Raw genomic sequence first — 17764 nt, 5'->3', positions numbered from 1 at the left:
AAACCAGCTGCTTCAGAGGCAGGCAAGACTCCTCTGACAGGCACTAATCTTCTCCCGTGGGCAAGAGGGGGGATTTCCTCCTGAGCCCAGGGCCTGACTCATGCACTGAGAGGTGAGGGTTGGCGTTTGAGCAAGACTCTCCAGGCAGCCCACAGCAGACAGAGCGGCTGGGCTAGAGAGATGCTGGGTCTGGGGCCTCCGGTGACCCGCAGCCCAGTGACCCCGTCCGCAAGCTGCCCCTTCCCCACCCCCCCCACCCCAGATGCTGCCCTGTGAGAACCTCACCCTCCGGGCATGGCTGGCATTGCGAGTGGGGCCCTGGCTTGGCCTAATTGCTTTCCTGACTCAGAGGGCATGAGGGTGAGGTCAGGAGGGCCCATCCCTTACGGGGTCCAGCCACCTACTCAGAAAAGCCCCCTCTCCCCCGAAAGGGCCACGGAGCAAAGAGGGGGTCCCTCGGAGTGGGACCCAAAGGCAAACCCACCCCCATCGTGCACACCGCCCCCCACCCCCCCCCGGCACGCCCCGGCGGGCTCTAATGGTAGTGGTTATTCATGGTGTTGAGGTGGGAGGCAGCCATGGCGCTGAAGGGGGCGGGGGGCTGCAGGCCGTGGCCGGGGTAGAGGGTGGGGGCGGACCCCGGCCAGTAGGAGAAGCTGGCGGGCGTCACCCCCGAGGCCATGAGGTTGAGTTTGGAGATGCCCGAGAAGGGCAGGGGCGCCAGATTGCCCTGGAGCTTGTAGAGGGTGTGGTCGGGGGCGGGGGGCTGGCAGACCTGGGCCAGGCCCTGGAAGTCGAACTTGTAGGCGTAGCGCTTGCCGTGCACCTTGGTCATGATGCTCTTGTCGTAGTAATAACGCAGGGCCCGGCTCAGCTTGTCGTAGTTCATGTTGGGCTTGCTCTTGCGCTCGCCCCAGCGCCGGGCCACCTCGTCCGGGTCGATCAGCTTGAACTCCCCGTTGGCGCCCTCCCAGGCGATGCAGCTCAGGTTGGCGCGGTCCGACAGGAGCTCCAGGAGGAACTGCCACAGCTGGATCTGCCCGCTGCCTGCCGGGCCAAGCGGCAGGCGGTTAGCATGACTGCCCCCGGCGCGGGGGGCCGAGGCCGCAACCTGTCGCATCTCCCCGGGGCACACGGACGTGGGCCACCGCGGGGCTCTGCCCGGCCCTGGCTCTTCAGCCGGCCCCTCCCCAGCCCCCGGGGCTCGCGTCCGTCCCTGGCAATTGCCCTGAGCCAGGCTCTCAGGGTTGGGCCCCTAGGTCAGGCGCTGTAGATGCGCCATGGACACATGGGGCCCTGAGCGGGAGCCCCCCGGCACCACACTGATCATCCATGTCCACAGCGCAGCGGGGGGCGGGGGCTGGCGCTGGACACGTCTCCCCCCGCCCCCCGAACGCCTGGAGAGCTGCCCCGAGAGCAGCGCGTTGGTGGGGACGCCCCGGCCGTGCCCAGCCCAGGAGTTACGGGCACGGGCTTCGACGGTGATCGCCCATGTGCCCGAAAAGCCCCAGAGCCGCTGCTCCCTGGTGCTGCACTCCGGGGAGTCCTGGGGAGGGAGGTGACCCGCCTTGCCTGCCCCAAGTCACTGCACCCCGTAACTGGGAGCGGGGCCAGTGCCCTGGGCTGGGGAGCAGCCAGCCCTGCGTGGACAGGTCCCAGAGAAACACGTCCGGCCCATCCCCAGCAGGGGGCTGCCCCCAAGTGGCGCGAAACCAGCAATATTGTTATTGAGAGACACGGCAGGGGAGGTGATCTCTTTTGTTGGACCATCTTGTGGTGGGGATGTGAGGTGTTCGAGCCCCAGGGAGCCCTTAATGCAGGTGGAATGGAGTGCTCAGTGCACGTACTTAGCACATGTTGTAAGGGCCCATTGAATTGTCTCACTAGACTTGGTAAGGCAACCCCCATCTTTTCATGTACTATGTACACACATCTTCCTACTGTATTTTCCACTCCATGCATCTGAGGAAGTGGGTTTTAGCCCACGAAAGCTTATGCCCAAATAATTTGTTAGTCTCTAAGGTGCCACAAGGGCTCCCTGTTGTTTTTGCTGATACAGACTAACACGGCTGCCCCCCTGAAACCATTCAATGGGGAGGGGCTGGTTAAGATCTGTGCAGTCAAAAAGGCGGGGGGGGGGCTACTGGGTGACAGATCGTTGTAATGAGCCATAAACCCAAGGTCTCTAGCAGGCCGAGCAGAGTTACGAACTGAAGCTCCCCTGCTCTGTCTTTTCAAAGTGTTGTACAGATTCCCTTTGAGGACCAGGACAGACCGGGGCTCAGACATGGAGTGATCACGGTTGTGTTACAGAGTGGTTTTGTCTTTGATCATTTTCCTGTGTGAGTTCATTCCAGAGCGCAGGGACTGCCTGGTTTCACCCACATCACAGTTCGGGGGGCACTGGCTGAGACACACCACATGCTGTGGGGGGCGTGTGCGGGACCCATGGATCTTGAAAGGTGTGTTGTGCCGGGTGCTGATCATTGTAGCAGTGGAGAGATGAAAAAGACAGAAACACCCTGTCACGCGCAGGTGAACACTTTTCACAGTGCGATCACCCCGTGTCTGGACAGAGACTCTGGATTTATGGCTTATTACAACAGCCCGTAGCCCCCTCTGCTTGTCCTATGACTGCAGAAGTGTTAACCAGCCCCTCCGCCTTGAATGGGCCCTTACAACATGAGCACGAAACACTCTCTTCCTTTGTGTCTAGCTGGGACGCTGGGAGAGCCTTTCCCAGCCCTAAGAGGGCCCTGTGCGTGCGGCTGGAAAGCTCGTCTCTGTCCCCACCAGGAGTGGGTCCAATAGCAGACCTCACCTCCCCGGCTGTGTCTCTCCGACACCCTGGGGCCGACGGGGCTGCGACAACACTGCAGACAACAAATATTATTCACATTTCTATGGTGGCCGCGCTGCGCCCCCGGTCAGTGCTGGACGAACACGTAGTGCAAGCCAGTCCCTGCCCCCAAAGCCTGCAAATAACTCAGCAACAAGAGGTGCTGGGGGGGGGGCAGGAGGTCAAACACCGCAGGAGAAACAGAGCCACATACATCAACGAAACGGCCCCTGTAACATCCCTCTAGGTGCGTGTGCGTGTGTGAGTGTAACATACCTGTGTGTGCCCATGCCCGTGTGTGTACCATGCCCGTGTGCGTGTAACATGCCTGCGAGGTGCTGCGTGCGAGCACTGGGCACCCGGGTGTCCCTGTTTCTGTGTGCACCCCTCCCGCAGAGACTGCGGCTCCCACCACAGCAAGTCCCCACCAGGCCAGTGACCCGGGATGCTGGAGATCGCAGGAGACAGAGCCTCCCGGGAGTGGGGTCTCACCCGGGGGCTCCCACACATTTTCCTTGGGAGACCCTCCAACCACATTTCGCCTTTTTGTGGCCCCCACTCAGGGTTCTAGCTGCGGGGAGGCCAGCATCCTCCTCCTCGCCGTGCCAAGGCGACGCCCTCTGCCCCAGCACCCCCCCCGAATGCTGGCCCAGCGCCAAGGGCAGGCACTGGGGGGCTGGAGAGCGAGTGTGCCCCTCGCTCACCCCGCAGCGGTGGCTCTGTCCCGGGGCTAGGCCCAGCTCCCCGCTCCAGGCTTTGCAACCTGGTGTAAACCTGAGAGGAGCCGGGCCCAGCCCTGGACGACAGCAGCTGCCACTTTGGGGTGAGTGCAGGGGGGTTCACTCTCCGACATCCCCACTCCCCCCAGGGCTTCCCCTCTGCACTGGGCCCGCGACCCATCTGGAGCCTTCAGCGAGCCACTGCTTGGGAAACTCTGGCCTAGACGGTGGAACTCCCCGCCGCAAGACAGAAGAGACCCCAGGCTTCAAAGTGAATGCCTATCTCCTCTCTGTGACTTAGTTTCCCCTCAGTCAGCTCTTCACACAGAGACAACTAGCATACCCCCCGCCACACAGCCACCCCCCACGTCCCCAGAAACCAAACTACCTGTAAGCTAATCACGTCTTTCCTCCTGCAGGCGGGGAAGGACGAGAGAGAGAGAGAGACAGTGATTGTTATTTCTACCCAAAACACTCGGGAGGGGTCAGGCACTGCCAGGCGGCAACAGACAGACAGAAGCTAAACTCCAGTGGAATTCAACGGGGATCTTCTCTGAGCTGGGACTGAGCAAAAGTGATAAAGGGTCTGAGGACTGGGCATGAGTGTGTGTGCGTGTGTGAGAGAGAGAGAGACAGAGAGATGGATGTGTGTGTCTGTGTGATGGATGTGTTCATATGCACGTGATGTTTTGTGAGAGAGACGGATGTGAGTGATTGTAGTGTGTGATGGTATGTATGTGTGCCTGGGATGTGTGTGTTTGTGTATGTTATGGATGTGTGTGTGAGATGATCTGTGTGTGTGTGAAAGATGGATGTGTCTGTGTTGGATGTGTCTGTGTGCATGTGACTTCTGTTGGTGTCTGATGGTTGTGTGCATGTGATGTGTGTGTGTGAGAGAGAGATGTGTGTGCATGTGATGTGTGTGATGGATGTGTGCGAGAGGTGTGTGTGTGTGCATATGATGTGTGTGTGATGGATGTGTGCAAGATGGATGTGTGAAAGGGGTGTGTGTGTCTGCATGCATGAGTTGTGTGTGTGTGATGGATGTGTGCGAGGGGTGTGTGCATGTGACGTGTGTGTGTGCAAGTGATGTGTGTGTGACGGATGTGTGCGAGATGGATGTGTGCGTGTGGGGGGGTGCATATGATGTCTAGGGCACCCAGCTGGGTGGCCGCCCAGTGCATACGCGTGTCTCGGTGTGGGAGCTGGGTTTGAAAGCGTCTCCTCAGGGAACTGCCAATGGCTCCGCGTCTCGGGAGCCGGTTGTGTCAGTCTCCCGTTACTGGCAACACCTGCAGGCCGGGCGCGCTGGGTTCGACGGGAGAGGCCCCCGGCTGCCTGGAGAGCTTTGCACTCAGCTCCTTGGGCAGGCACCCTGATAGTCAACCCTCCATGGCTAGCAAGCAGAGCCAGCTGAGGAGCGAGTGACCCAGCTCCGAAATAACCCGCCAGCCCCCTGAGACAGGTCCCTGTCCCCTATCCTGCCACCAGCCCGCCCGCCCGCTAGCCACCATGCTTCAGCCCCACGGCAGAGCGCTGGCTCACGCAGACCCAAAGCAGACAGCTGGGCACAGGCACGTGCCTTCAGCAGCCACAAGCCAAGGCAATTGCTGAGGAAGGAATCCCCTTCCCTTGGCGGGCAGGAGCCAGGAGCCGGAGTGGGAGTGGGGTGGGGGGCAGAAAGGCCAGTGCAGTTCAGCCTCCCAGCCCCACGGATCCCCCCCAGTCCCACACACTGACCCCTCATTGGAGCCTGCTCACCGCTGCACCCAGAACCCCTGCACACCCCAGCATGGAGGGGTCCCCCCCAGTTTACTGAAGTTGGTGGGACAATATGCAGCCGTCCCACCAGCAGAGATCCCTGGGCCCTGCAGAGGGGGCTCTGTGGGATTTGGGGTGCAGAGAAGGTGCCACCTGTCAGGGCTGGACTAGGTTTACTTGGTCCTGCCGCAGCGCCGCTAGATGACCTCTCCGGGTGCCTTCTCTGATTCTGTGTCACTGGTCCCCATCCCCCTCCTCACAGGAAGGGGGCGGCCTCCATGCAGAGGGTCCCTCCGGGGCACAGAGCTCAGCAGACCAGCAAGCCCCAGGCCACGCTGCATGGACTCATGGGGCCATATTGACCCCTGGGGACATCTGCACTGAAGCCAAGGCTATTACATCAGGGAGGAACTTGGTCCATGAGTTCTTGCTGGATCAGGTGTTGGCATGAGGCTGGAGCAGGCGGCCGGCCCGGCCTCCCATCCCATTCGGTGGCTAACATGGGACACAGTCAGAGGAAGTGGTAACCCTCTCCCAACCCCCCCAAAATGCACCTCCCTGGGCAATACGATCCCACGGGGCCTGACTCCCACCCTGCGGGGGCATGCGGCCTGATGGCACTCCAGCAACACCCAAGGACCAGCTGCAGCAGGGGGCAGGGGATGGGCTGGAGCACATGGTTGTTAGGGATGGAAAACGTCCTATCAGACCCTCCAGGCCAGCTCCTGGGGCCAGGGCGGGAGGGATGCACTGTACAGCTTTGCCCAGGCCCACGTGAAACAATCCCAAGCGAGGGAGCCCTCACACCTTCCCAGGGCCCGGCTCCCAGCCAGCTCCCTCTGCTTGCCGGGGGGCTTGTCCAGAGCTGGGCGTGGTGAGCGGAGATTGCTTAGGTGCCAAACTCCAAGCATCCTAATGCTGCCCCGTCCTGCTGGCCTGTCTCGTTCACAAGCATTGGAATAGGGGTGGCACTGTTGGAGGGGGTGGGGGGGTTGAGGGCAGAGGCGCCGACTCTGTGGGTGTTCCGGGCTCAAGCACCCACAGAACAAAACAGGGGGTCCTCAGAACCCACCAGCCACAGCTGTTTGGTGGCTGGCAGGAGGCGCTTGTGGGAGGGCAGAGAGCAGCGAGGGGCCTTGGGAGAAGGGGCAGAGTGGGACCGGGGCCTCAGGGCAGAGCAGGGGTGGAGTACCCACCAGGGACAATAAAAGGCAGCAGGGTTAAATACGCCGGGTTCACCTGCTGTGGGTTATGCTCAGTGCTACAGCTGTGTGCAAGGGTTATTTGTGGTACGAATTTAAATCCTGTTAAGGGAACCTCAGGCGTCTGGAGAGGCAAAAATTGGCCAGATTGTGAGCTGCCTGCCCTCTCTCTTCCTTGTCCGTGCAGCGCCTAGCACATGAGCCCCTGATCTCTGACTGCGTTTAAGGCCAGAAGGGACCCGCTATTAGATCTTCTCGTCTGACCACCTGTGTGGCGCAGGCCAGTGAATTTCACCTCGGGACCTCCATAGTGCGTGTTCCAAAGCAGACGCTGAACAGCGTCAGGCCTGGTGCTGATCTCGCTAGAGACCCCACATCCCCTGGTGGTTCCCCATGGACATCAGCCAGTTCCTGGTGCATGTAACATGTGTTCCCGCGATATCACATAGGGCAAGCGCCTTACCAAAGTCTGCGTGTGGTCCAGGTATGCAGTTACCTCTGAGAGGCAAACTTGCTATCTCAGCAAAGTCTGAAATCAGGTTTGTTTGACAAGACCTTTGTTGGCCTCATTCATTATATTCCTGTCCTTTATTCCTTTATCAGCTGAACCCTGTGGGAGTTTTTCCATTATTCTGCCCGGTACTGATGTCAGACTAACTAACCTATGGTTACCTGGGTCATCCCACTTGCCCTTTTCAAATATTGGCACAACTTTCTGTCTTCTGGTATTTCCCTTATATTCCAAAATTTATTAAAAATTAAGATGAGTGGGCCATAAATCTCCTTAGCCAATTCTTTTAAGACTCTTGCTACCTGCAAGTTATCTGGTCCTTCTGATTTAAAATTATTTAGCCCTAGTAGATGTTGTTTAACATCCTCCTGAGTTACTAATGGACTAGAAAGTACTTAATCTTCCTCATGTGATACAAGTACATCAGCCTGCTTCTTTCCAAATATAGAACATAAATATTTATTGAACACTTCTACCTTTTCTGCATCATTAACAATTTCACCATCTCTATCTAGCAACGAGCCTGTACCATTACTAGTATTTCTTTTGTTCATAATATACTTTAAAAACTCCTTCTTAATTTCCTGCCAGCCATGGATTTTTTCCCTGATATCTTCAGCTTCCTTTATCAATTTTCTACACTTCACTACTTCTAATTTATATCGACTGCAACCTATTTCCTCTTTTCCCCATTTGTTAGGTATGGCTTTTTTTTATTTCCAACTGCTACCTTCACCTCACCACTGAACCAGGATGGGCTTTAAGTCAAAGTTGTCCTTTCGCAATTGTGGAACCATGGCTTTTTGGCCACCGTGTAAACTCTTCTTAAAGAGCTACCAATTTTCACAGATGTTCTTCTCTCTAAAATTTTCCTACTGGTCAATTTCACTAATTTTTTCCTCAGCTTTGAGAATCAGCCCTTTTGAAGCAGCAGGAATTTCTGTGACTGGTTGGGATTGTCCTCTGCTTTCCCCCACTGGTTTCCTAAGAGTCAGGGTACCACTAATAAGAGTGCGGATGATGTTTTCCCTTTCTCAATTTCATCCCATAACTCCCAGTTCAACCCCCAGTGTCCTAAATAACCCCCCCCCCCATCCTCAGGGTTTGCACCCCTCAACTACTTGCAGACAGCGACCCCTTAGTCAAGCCCAAGCCAGGTCCTGTGATGCTGCTCTGAGTTTGTCAATAGCTCCCTGGTAAGGCGCTGCCCAGAGCAGGATGTGGTGCAAGCTGCCCAGCCATGTTGGCAGCACTTGGGGCCTGGGGCAGAGCAAACCATGCCAGCCCGTGTTTTCAGAGCATGGGTGGGGCTTGCTCTGAGCGTTCAGATTGTCGAAAGGCCCAGGAGCCTCGTCGGTGCTCCCTGGTGTCTGCCTGTCTGGGGTTAGCACGGGGGGCGCTGCCTGGGAATGTAACCCCCCCCCCCCCCCGCTGTGCCCCAGGTCTAGAGAGAGGCGGCTCCAGGGTGCGATGGTTCTGGGCATGCAGCCACGCACTCCGCTGGGAATGGCACACCTGATACTAGAATGACAGGGTCAGCTAGAGGGCTGGCTCCTCTTAAACCGTAACATTGGGAAGAGGGGGTGACACGGCACAGGCATGGCCAGAGTGGATCAGACCTGGGGTCCACCAGCCCAGTGTCCTGTCACCCACAGGATACCCCGGTTATTTTTTGTAATATTTACTGTAACCGCTCTGGAGAGTCCTGCTCTCCTATGAATCCCCCTTACAAACAATCCTGCTAAGGCTTCCGCTGCACGGATATCCTGTGGCAGGGAGTTCCACGGGCTAAGTGCGCGTTGTGTGAACAGCTTTCCTGGGCTCTGCTTTGAATTTGCCCCCTTTCAGTGAATGGCCCGTTGTCCTGGTGTCATGAGACAGGGTGAAAAGAACTTCCCGGTCTAGCCCAGTCCTGAGTCTGTATGTGTCTGTCACGTCCCCCTGGTCCTGTCCTCACGGAAGCCAGTTCCAGTGCGTCCCCTCTCGCTCCCTAGCAGATCGGTTCAATCCGGCTGCCCGCGCACCCCTGGGAGCACGCCTTCCTCCCGGGTATGAGGGGCTGAGCCGCCCCACAGAGCCGGCCAGGCTGAAAGGTCCCCTCCGCCTCCAGCCCCTGCGCTCCTGGCACGTCGCCTCCCAGCCTGCAGCTCCTGCCAGCAGCCGCCGGGCCTCCCCCACCCCTTCCATAACCCGGCTCTTCCGCCGCTTGCCCTCGGTCCTCTCCCGCTCTCCCCGGAGCTCGGTTTGCATGAACGAGGCTCTGGCTCTGCCCGCCTGGTGCTGCAGATCCGGGCTGAGGGAATGCAGGGGGCAGCGGTACTGCGTTCTCGGGGAACCGCACCCCAAAGCCGCGGGCGGGGGAGGCTGCGGCTCCGGGCTGCGTTCAGACGGGCGCGGCAGCCCCCGCTGTGCAGTCAGACGAGCGCTCCTCCTGGAAGGCGCTCGCCCAAGGCAGCTCCCGTTCACACCAGCCCCGCTCAGTCACGGGGAAAGCGAGGCACGGGGGGTGTGCGAGATGCAGACAGCCCCACCCTGGCCACTGCAGCTCCCTGGAAAGGGCGTCCCTGAGCTCTTCCCCCAGATCATTGTGCAGGGGCCGGGAGACCTTTCAAACCTGCCCCGGGGACTGGCGGCTGGGAGCTGCCTGGCCAGTGGGTTCCTCACAGGAACAGCTGGGTTCATAATTCTCGGCGGGTGCCTGGCTGGGCCCGTAGACGGGGGGAGGGAACGGGGGTAACAGGGAACCTGGCCGGCAGAAAGCGCTGGTGAGGGTCAGGCCGGTGTTTTCATGGGGCGTTTGCTGGGCACAGTAGCGGAGAGTGTCTCCTCTGTGCCCGACACACCCAGGTTAGGTGCCAGCCCCCAGAGTCCTGGGCAAATCCCCCGCCCAACTCGAGAGCCGGCTGCCCCTGGCATCCAGCCTGCTGCCGCCCCGACCCCCGCGCCCCAGCACGGTCTCTCCGGGCGCTACGGCCTCTGTTCTCAAACCCCGCACTGCCGCACCCTGATCGGTCCCTACGCTTCAATAGCGCCCGATTTCATTGCGTGCCACGAATCGCTGTTCGGACACTGGGGCTGAAGGAAACAAACCCAGACAACCGGGTATTAATCGGGACAGAATAGCCGGGCTCATCCGGGGGGTTGTTACTCCGGGGTTGTCGGGTTTGGGTTGTTCTGTCCACACCCCGTTTATATTGATCTTTGCTGGCTGCGGTGTATTAAAAATACCCAATAGGTCCAAGGAAACGAGGTTAAACCGTTTTGAGACCATTTCAGAGGCGCAGAGACTGTCCCGTCCCCCGCACACAGGAATGGATCCGTGCCGGGTAACGCGGTGTCGGGGATAGAGACCGGGACAGGTTTGCTATTTGATCATTTCGTTTCTTGAACTCTGCGTCTTCTTATTTGACACCCCCTTTTCCCCTCGAGTTCCGCTTGACGTTCGGATCCAAGGACCCACAAACCAGAATTTAATCCCCGGTGAATGCACAGGCTGGAAACAGTCGAGAGCTGGGCGTGAATGGCCGGATCCGGAGCAGATGGATGGCCAGGGCTCCCGTTTACAAGGGACAGTGTTTTAACGGGAGCGAGACAGACGAGAGTCTGTCCGAGGGGCAGATTTATAGGTGGGCGGGTTTGGGGGGTTTTCTTAGGGCTCGGTTTTGTTTTAAATCTACCTCTTGAGCCGAACATTTCGCGGTGTTTGTTACATTGGGCGGCTCGTTCTGCCGGATTCCTGCGATTGTATTTATTAACAAACCGCAGCGCGGCGATCACTGGGACTCGAGCTAACGGGTCAATCGGGCCCGCCTGGCACAAGCTGCTGCGCATGTGGCCTCCAGCCTCTCCCCAAATCCCCCCATCGAAAGTTTATCCCGCATCGAATTTGCAAACGATCAAATCAAAATTCTCCTCTGGAAACCCCGAGGGCAGGTTTCCGCGCCAGGGTCAGACTCCACGTTAAGCGCAGAGAGTTCGCGGCCAATTCGGATTCCAGTGGGGCCAGCCCCTTGGTCTACCCTCCCCACAGCTGAGGCGGTGGGATTTGGGGGTGCAGGGAGGGGGGGAAGTTTCCCTTCGTTGTTTCCAATAATCCGTCGGGGTTTGGCAGAAGCTGGGCGCTGGGTCGGAAGGAAAACGTTGGTTTCGGGGGGAAAGACGAATTACCACCGCCCCGCGCCCCCGAAAACAAAGCCCGGGTCTCCCAGCTGATGGGGAGCCCGAATCGCTGGGTCCCGTCCCCCAACGCGGCGCTCGGATGCGGCGGAGCTAAATTCCGGGGGTTGAAAAGCGTCCATCCCAGCCGGGCAATTTCACCGCGCGCGGGAGAGGGGATCCCCCTGCCTGCTGCCCCCCTTCCCCCGAAGGGCTGGGTCGCTCTTGTGTCTCCCTCGTATTTCCAGCCTGGCCTCAGTGCCGGGGCGGGGGGCGAATACCCCTGTTCTGGCCCCGGCAAGGTCCCTAAGCCTCCGCCGGAGTCGAACCACGCGCCGCGTCCCAGCGGCCCGGCAGGCGGAGGCTGCGCTGCGAAGCGCCGTGTAAAAGCTCGGGGTTGACTCCCGGAGCGGTCCGCGCGGAGCGGCCCGGCGGGAAGGACAGGCGCCGCCCTTACCTTTCTGCACGCCAGGGCTGAGCGAGCCCCACGCCGGGCTCTTCCCCTCCTTGAACAGAGTCTCCCCGACTGGATCTGGAGCGGAGACAGAGACGCGTTCGCACGGGGCCAAGTCCCAACCCGCTCCGGAGTCTCTTTGCCTCTCCCCAGCGCCCGCTGGGCGGCTTTTAAAGCGCTGCCCGGTCCCCAGCCCCCTGCGCGCCGCTGGCCGCATCCCCCCCGCCGGGGCTATGAAGCCAGGAAACGCGTCCAGGAAAAAGGAAATCCGATTTCCGAGCGAGCCCGGGGCGCTTTAAATAGGGACAAAAAGCCCCCGCCGCCCGGGCCGGGGAGAGGAAGGGAGAACGCAGGGGGCGGCAGACGAGGAAGGGCCAAGGCTGCCGGCGCGGGGAGCCGGGGGCGAGGCAAGGAGCGGGCGGGGAGCCCTGGGAGCCCCTCGCCGTGCCCTCGGGCCGGTACCTGGCAGGTACATGTTGAGCAGCAGCGGCGGAGCGGCGGCGCCGCGGCTCATGGCAGCTCTGGGGGCGGCCCGCGGGCTGCATGGTTTATTATTCCGGCCCCGCTGATCGCCGCGATTGTCGCGCTCGCTCCGGGCGCCGCCGGCGGGGGGAAGCTGGCAGCGGGACCGGGGCGCGGGGGGGGAGGGGGGGCAGTTTCCAGGCAACTTGCGAGGGGCGCGGGGCCCGGCCGCAGCAATTTCCGCTGCAGCGCGCGCTGTAATTACAGCCGCGATCCCGCTCCGGCCCCCGCCCCCCCTATCGGGCCCGCATCGGCCGCGCCCCCGGGCCCCCGCGCCGGGCGGGCGGCGCGTTTCCATGGAGCCGGGCGCGGGCGCCGCCGGCGTCTTCCGCCTCCTTAACTCTGGGCAAACAGCCGCCCGCGGGCCAGCTGCGAGCCGGGGGGTGGGGGGGGGGCCCGGGCCCCGCCGCCTCCCCCCGCTCCCGGGCCCCCCCCCACGGCCCGACCGCCCCCGCGCCCCGCACACGCCCGGCCGCCCCCCGGCCGGGGCTGCCCCCGCCCTGTGACACTCACCCCGCCTGTCACACTCACTCTGCCCTGTCACACTCACCCCGCCCTGTCACACTCACCCCGCCTGTCACACTCACTCTGCCCTGTCACACTCACTCTGCCCTCTCACACTCACCCCGCCTGTCACACTCACCCCGCCTGTCACACTCACTCTGCCCTGTCACACTCACCCCGCCTGTCACACTCACCCCGCCCTGTCACACTCACCCCGCCTGTCACACTCACTCTGCCCTCTCACACTCACTCTGCCCTCTCACACTCACCCCGCCTGTCACACTCACTCTGCCCTGTCACACTCACCCCGCCTGTCACACTCACCCCGCCCTGTCACACTCACCCCGCCTGTCACACTCACTCTGCCCTGTCACACTCACTCTGCCCTCTCACACTCACCCCGCCTGTCACACTCACTCTGCCCTCTCACACTCACCCCGCCTGTCACACTCACTCTGCCCTCTCACACTCACCCCGCCTGTCACACTCACCCCGCCTGTCACACTCACTCTGCCCTGTCACACTCACCCCGCCTGTCACACTCACTCTGCCCTGTCACACTCACGCTGCCCTCTCACACTCACCTCCGCCCTGTCACACTCACCTCCGCCCTGTCACACTCACCCCGCCCTGTCACACTCACCTCCGCCCTGTCACACTCACCCTGCCTGTCACACTCACTCTGCCCTGTCACACTCACGCTGCCCTCTCACATTCACCTCCGCCCTGTGACACTCACCCCGCCTGTCACACTCACTCTGCCCTCTCACACTCACCCCGCCCTGTCACACTCACCTCCGCCCAGGCACACTCACCCCGCCTGTCACACTCACTCTGCCCTGTCACACTCACCCTGCCCTGTCACACTCACCTCCGCCCTGTCACACTCACCCCGCCTGTCACACTCACCCCGCCCTGTCACACTCACCCCGCCCTGTCACACTCACCTCCGCCCTGTCACACTCACCCCGCCTGTCACACTCACTCTGCCCTGTCACACTCACCCCGCCCTGTCACACTCACCTCCGCCCTGTCACACTCACCCCGCCTGTCACACTCACTCTCCCCTGTCACACTCACGCTGCCCTCTCACACTCACCTCCGCCCTGTGACACTCACCCCGCCTGTGACACTCACCCCGCCCTGTCACACTCACCCCGCCTGTCACACTCACTCTGCCCTCTCACACTCACCTCCGCCCTGTGACACTCACCCCGCCTGTCACACTCACTCTGCCCTCTCACACTCACTCTGCCCTCTCACACTCACCCCGCCTGTCACACTCACTCTGCCCTCTCACACTCACCTCCGCCCTGTCACACTCACCCCGCCTGTCACACTCACCCCGCCCTGTCACACTCACCTCCGCCCTGTGACACTCACCCCGCCTGTCACACTCACTCTGCCCTGTCACACTCACCTCCGCCCTGTGACACTCACCTCCGCCCTGTGACACTCACCCCGCCTGTCACACTCACTCTGCCCTCTCACACTCACTCTGCCCTCTCACACTCACCCCGCCCTGTCACACTCACCTCCGCCCTGTCACACTCACCCCGCCTGTCACACTCACTCTGCCCTCTCACACTCACCTCCGCCCTGTCACACTCACCCCGCCTGTCACACTCACTCTGCCCTGTCACACTCACCCCGCCCTGTCACACTCACCTCTGCCCTGTCACACTCACCCCGCCTGTCACACTCACTCTGCCCTGTCACACTCACCCCGCCCTGTCACACTCACCTCCGCCCTGTCACTCTCACTCTGCCCTCTCACACTCACCCCGCCCTGTCACACTCACCTCCGCCCTGTCACACTCACCCCGCCTGTCACACTCACTCTGCCCTCTCACACTCACCCCGCCTGTCACACTCACCCCGCCTGTCACACTCACTCTGCCCTCTCACACTCACCCCGCCTGTCACACTCACTCTGCCCTCTCACACTCACCTCCGCCCTCTCACACTCACCCCGCCTGTCACACTCACTCTGCCCTCTCACACTCACCTCCGCCCTCTCACACTCACCCCGCCTGTCACACTCACTCTGCCCTCTCACACTCACCCAACCCTGTCACACTCACCCCGACTATCACACTCACCCCACCTGTCACACTCACCCCACCCTCTCACACTCACCCCGCCTCTCACACTCACCTCCGTCTGTCACACTCACTCTGCCATGTCACACTCACCTTGCCTGTCACACTCACACTGCCCTGTAACACTCACCTCCGCCCTCTCACACTCACCCCCGCCTGTCACACTCACTCTGCCCTCTCACAGTCACCTCCGCCCTCTCACACTCACCCCCCTGTCACACTCACCTCCGCCTGTCACACTCACCCCGCCTGTCACATTCACTCTCCCCTCTCACACTCACCCCACCCTCTCACACTCACCCCGCCTGTCACACTCACCCCGCCCTCTCACACTCACCCCGCCTGTCACACTCACCTCCGCCTGTCACACTCACCCCGCCCTCTCACACTCACCCCGCCCTCTCACACTCACCACTGCCCTGTCACACTCACCCCACCCTCTCACACTCACCTCCGCCTGTCACACTCACCCCGCCCTCTCACACTCACCCTGCCCTCTCACACTCACCCCGCCTGTCACACTCACCTCCGCCTGTCACACTCACCCCACCCTCTCACACTCACCCGCCCTCTCACACTCACCCCACCCTGTCACACTCACCCCGCCTGTCACACTCACCCCACCTGTCACACTCACCCCACCCTCTCACACTCACCCTGCCCTCTCACACTCACCTCCGTCTGTCACACTCACCTCCGTCTGTCACACTCACCCCGCCCTGTCACACTCACCCCACCCTCTCACACTCACTCCGCCCTGTCACACTCACCCCGCCTGTCACACTCACCCCACCCTGTCACACTCACTCTGCCCTCTCACACTCACCCCGCCCTGTCACACTCACCCCACCCTGTCACACTCACCTCTGCCTGTCACACTTACTCTGCCCTCTCACACTCACCCCGCCTGTCACACTCACTCCACCTGTCACACTCACCTCCGCCCTGTCACACTCACCCCGCCTGTCACACTCACCCCGCCTGTCACACTCACTCTGCCCTCTCACACTCACTCTGCCCTCTCACACTCACCCCGCCCTGTCACACTCACCTCCGCCCTGTCACACTCACCCCGCCTGTCACACTCACTCTGCCCTCTCACACTCACCTCCGCCCTGTCACACTCACCCCGCCTGTCACACTCACCTCTGCCCTGTCACACTCACCCCGCCTGTCACACTCACTCTGCCCTGTCACACTCACCCCGCCCTGTCACACTCACCTCCGCCCTGTCACTCTCACTCTGCCCTCTCACACTCACCCCGCCCTGTCACACTCACCTCCGCCCTGTCACACTCACCCCGCCTGTCACACTCACTCTGCCCTCTCACACTCACCCCGCCTGTCACACTCACCCCGCCTGTCACACTCACTCTGCCCTCTCACACTCACCCCGCCTGTCACACTCACTCTGCCCTCTCACACTCACCTCCGCCCTCTCACACTCACCCCGCCTGTCACACTCACTCTGCCCTCTCACACTCACCTCCGCCCTCTCACACTCACCCCGCCTGTCACACTCACTCTGCCCTCTCACACTCACCCAACCCTGTCACACTCACCCCGACTATCACACTCACCCCACCTGTCACACTCACCCCACCCTCTCACACTCACCCCGCCTCTCACACTCACCTCCGTCTGTCACACTCACTCTGCCATGTCACACTCACCTTGCCTGTCACACTCACACTGCCCTGTAACACTCACCTCCGCCCTCTCACACTCACCCCCGCCTGTCACACTCACTCTGCCCTCTCACAGTCACCTCCGCCCTCTCACACTCACCCCCCTGTCACACTCACCTCCGCCTGTCACACTCACCCCGCCTGTCACATTCACTCTCCCCTCTCACACTCACCCCACCCTCTCACACTCACCCCGCCTGTCACACTCACCCCGCCCTCTCACACTCACCCCGCCTGTCACACTCACCTCCGCCTGTCACACTCACCCCGCCCTCTCACACTCACCCCGCCCTCTCACACTCACCACTGCCCTGTCACACTCACCCCACCCTCTCACACTCACCTCCGCCTGTCACACTCACCCCGCCCTCTCACACTCACCCTGCCCTCTCACACTCACCCCGCCTGTCACACTCACCTCCGCCTGTCACACTCACCCCACCCTCTCACACTCACCCGCCCTCTCACACTCACCCCACCCTGTCACACTCACCCCGCCTGTCACACTCACCCCACCTGTCACACTCACCCCGCCCTCTCACACTCACCCTGCCCTCTCACACTCACCTCCGTCTGTCACACTCACCTCCGTCTGTCACACTCACCCCGCCCTGTCACACTCACCCCACCCTCTCACACTCACTCCGCCCTGTCACACTCACCCCGCCTGTCACACTCACCCCACCCTGTCACACTCACTCTGCCCTCTCACACTCACCCCGCCCTGTCACACTCACCCCACCCTGTCACACTCACCTCTGCCTGTCACACTTACTCTGCCCTCTCACACTCACCCCGCCTGTCACACTCACTCCACCTGTCACACTCACCTCCGCCCTGTCACACTCACCCCGCCTGTCACACTCACCCCGCCCTGTCACACTCACCTCCACCTGTCACACTCACTCTGCCCTCTCACACTCACCCCGCCTGTCACACTCACTCCGCCTGTCACACTCACCTCCGCCCTGTCACACTCAACCCGCACCATCACACTCACTCTGCCCTCTCACACTCACTCCACCCTGTCACACTCACCCCTCCTGTCACACTTACCCCACCCTGTCACACTCACCCCTCCTGTCACACTTACCCCACCCTCTCACACTCACCTCGCCCGTCACACTCACCCCGCCTGTCTCACTCACCCCGCCTGTCACACTCACCTGACCTGGCACACTCACCTCCACCCTGGTACACTTACCCTCACCCTGCCTATCACACTCACCTGACCTGTCACACTCACCTCCACCCTGTCACATTCACCACAGCCTTGTCACATTCACCCGACCTGTCACACTCACCTC

General features: G+C 61.1%; 1 protein-coding gene across 1 annotated transcript; it reads right to left on the bottom strand.

Moving 5' to 3' along the window:
* Nucleotides 1-499: 499 nt before the first annotated feature.
* On the bottom strand, nucleotides 500-12172 carry FEV (FEV transcription factor, ETS family member). Its single transcript, XM_084644040.1, has 3 exons — nucleotides 12104-12172; nucleotides 11645-11719; nucleotides 500-1047 (listed from the first exon to the last, which is right to left on the bottom strand). Exons 1-3 carry the CDS (start codon nucleotides 12153-12155, stop codon nucleotides 536-538), a joined length of 639 nt encoding a protein of 212 aa, XP_084500166.1. The 5' UTR covers nucleotides 12156-12172; the 3' UTR covers nucleotides 500-535.
* Between the last annotated feature and the right edge of the window lie 5592 nt (nucleotides 12173-17764).

The sequence above is a fragment of the Lepidochelys olivacea genome, assembly GCF_965140295.1.
Source record: "Lepidochelys olivacea isolate rLepOli2 genome assembly, chromosome: 11".
NCBI lineage: Eukaryota > Metazoa > Chordata > Testudines > Cheloniidae > Lepidochelys > Lepidochelys olivacea.
This window is presented reverse-complemented; position numbering and strand designations above follow the sequence as displayed.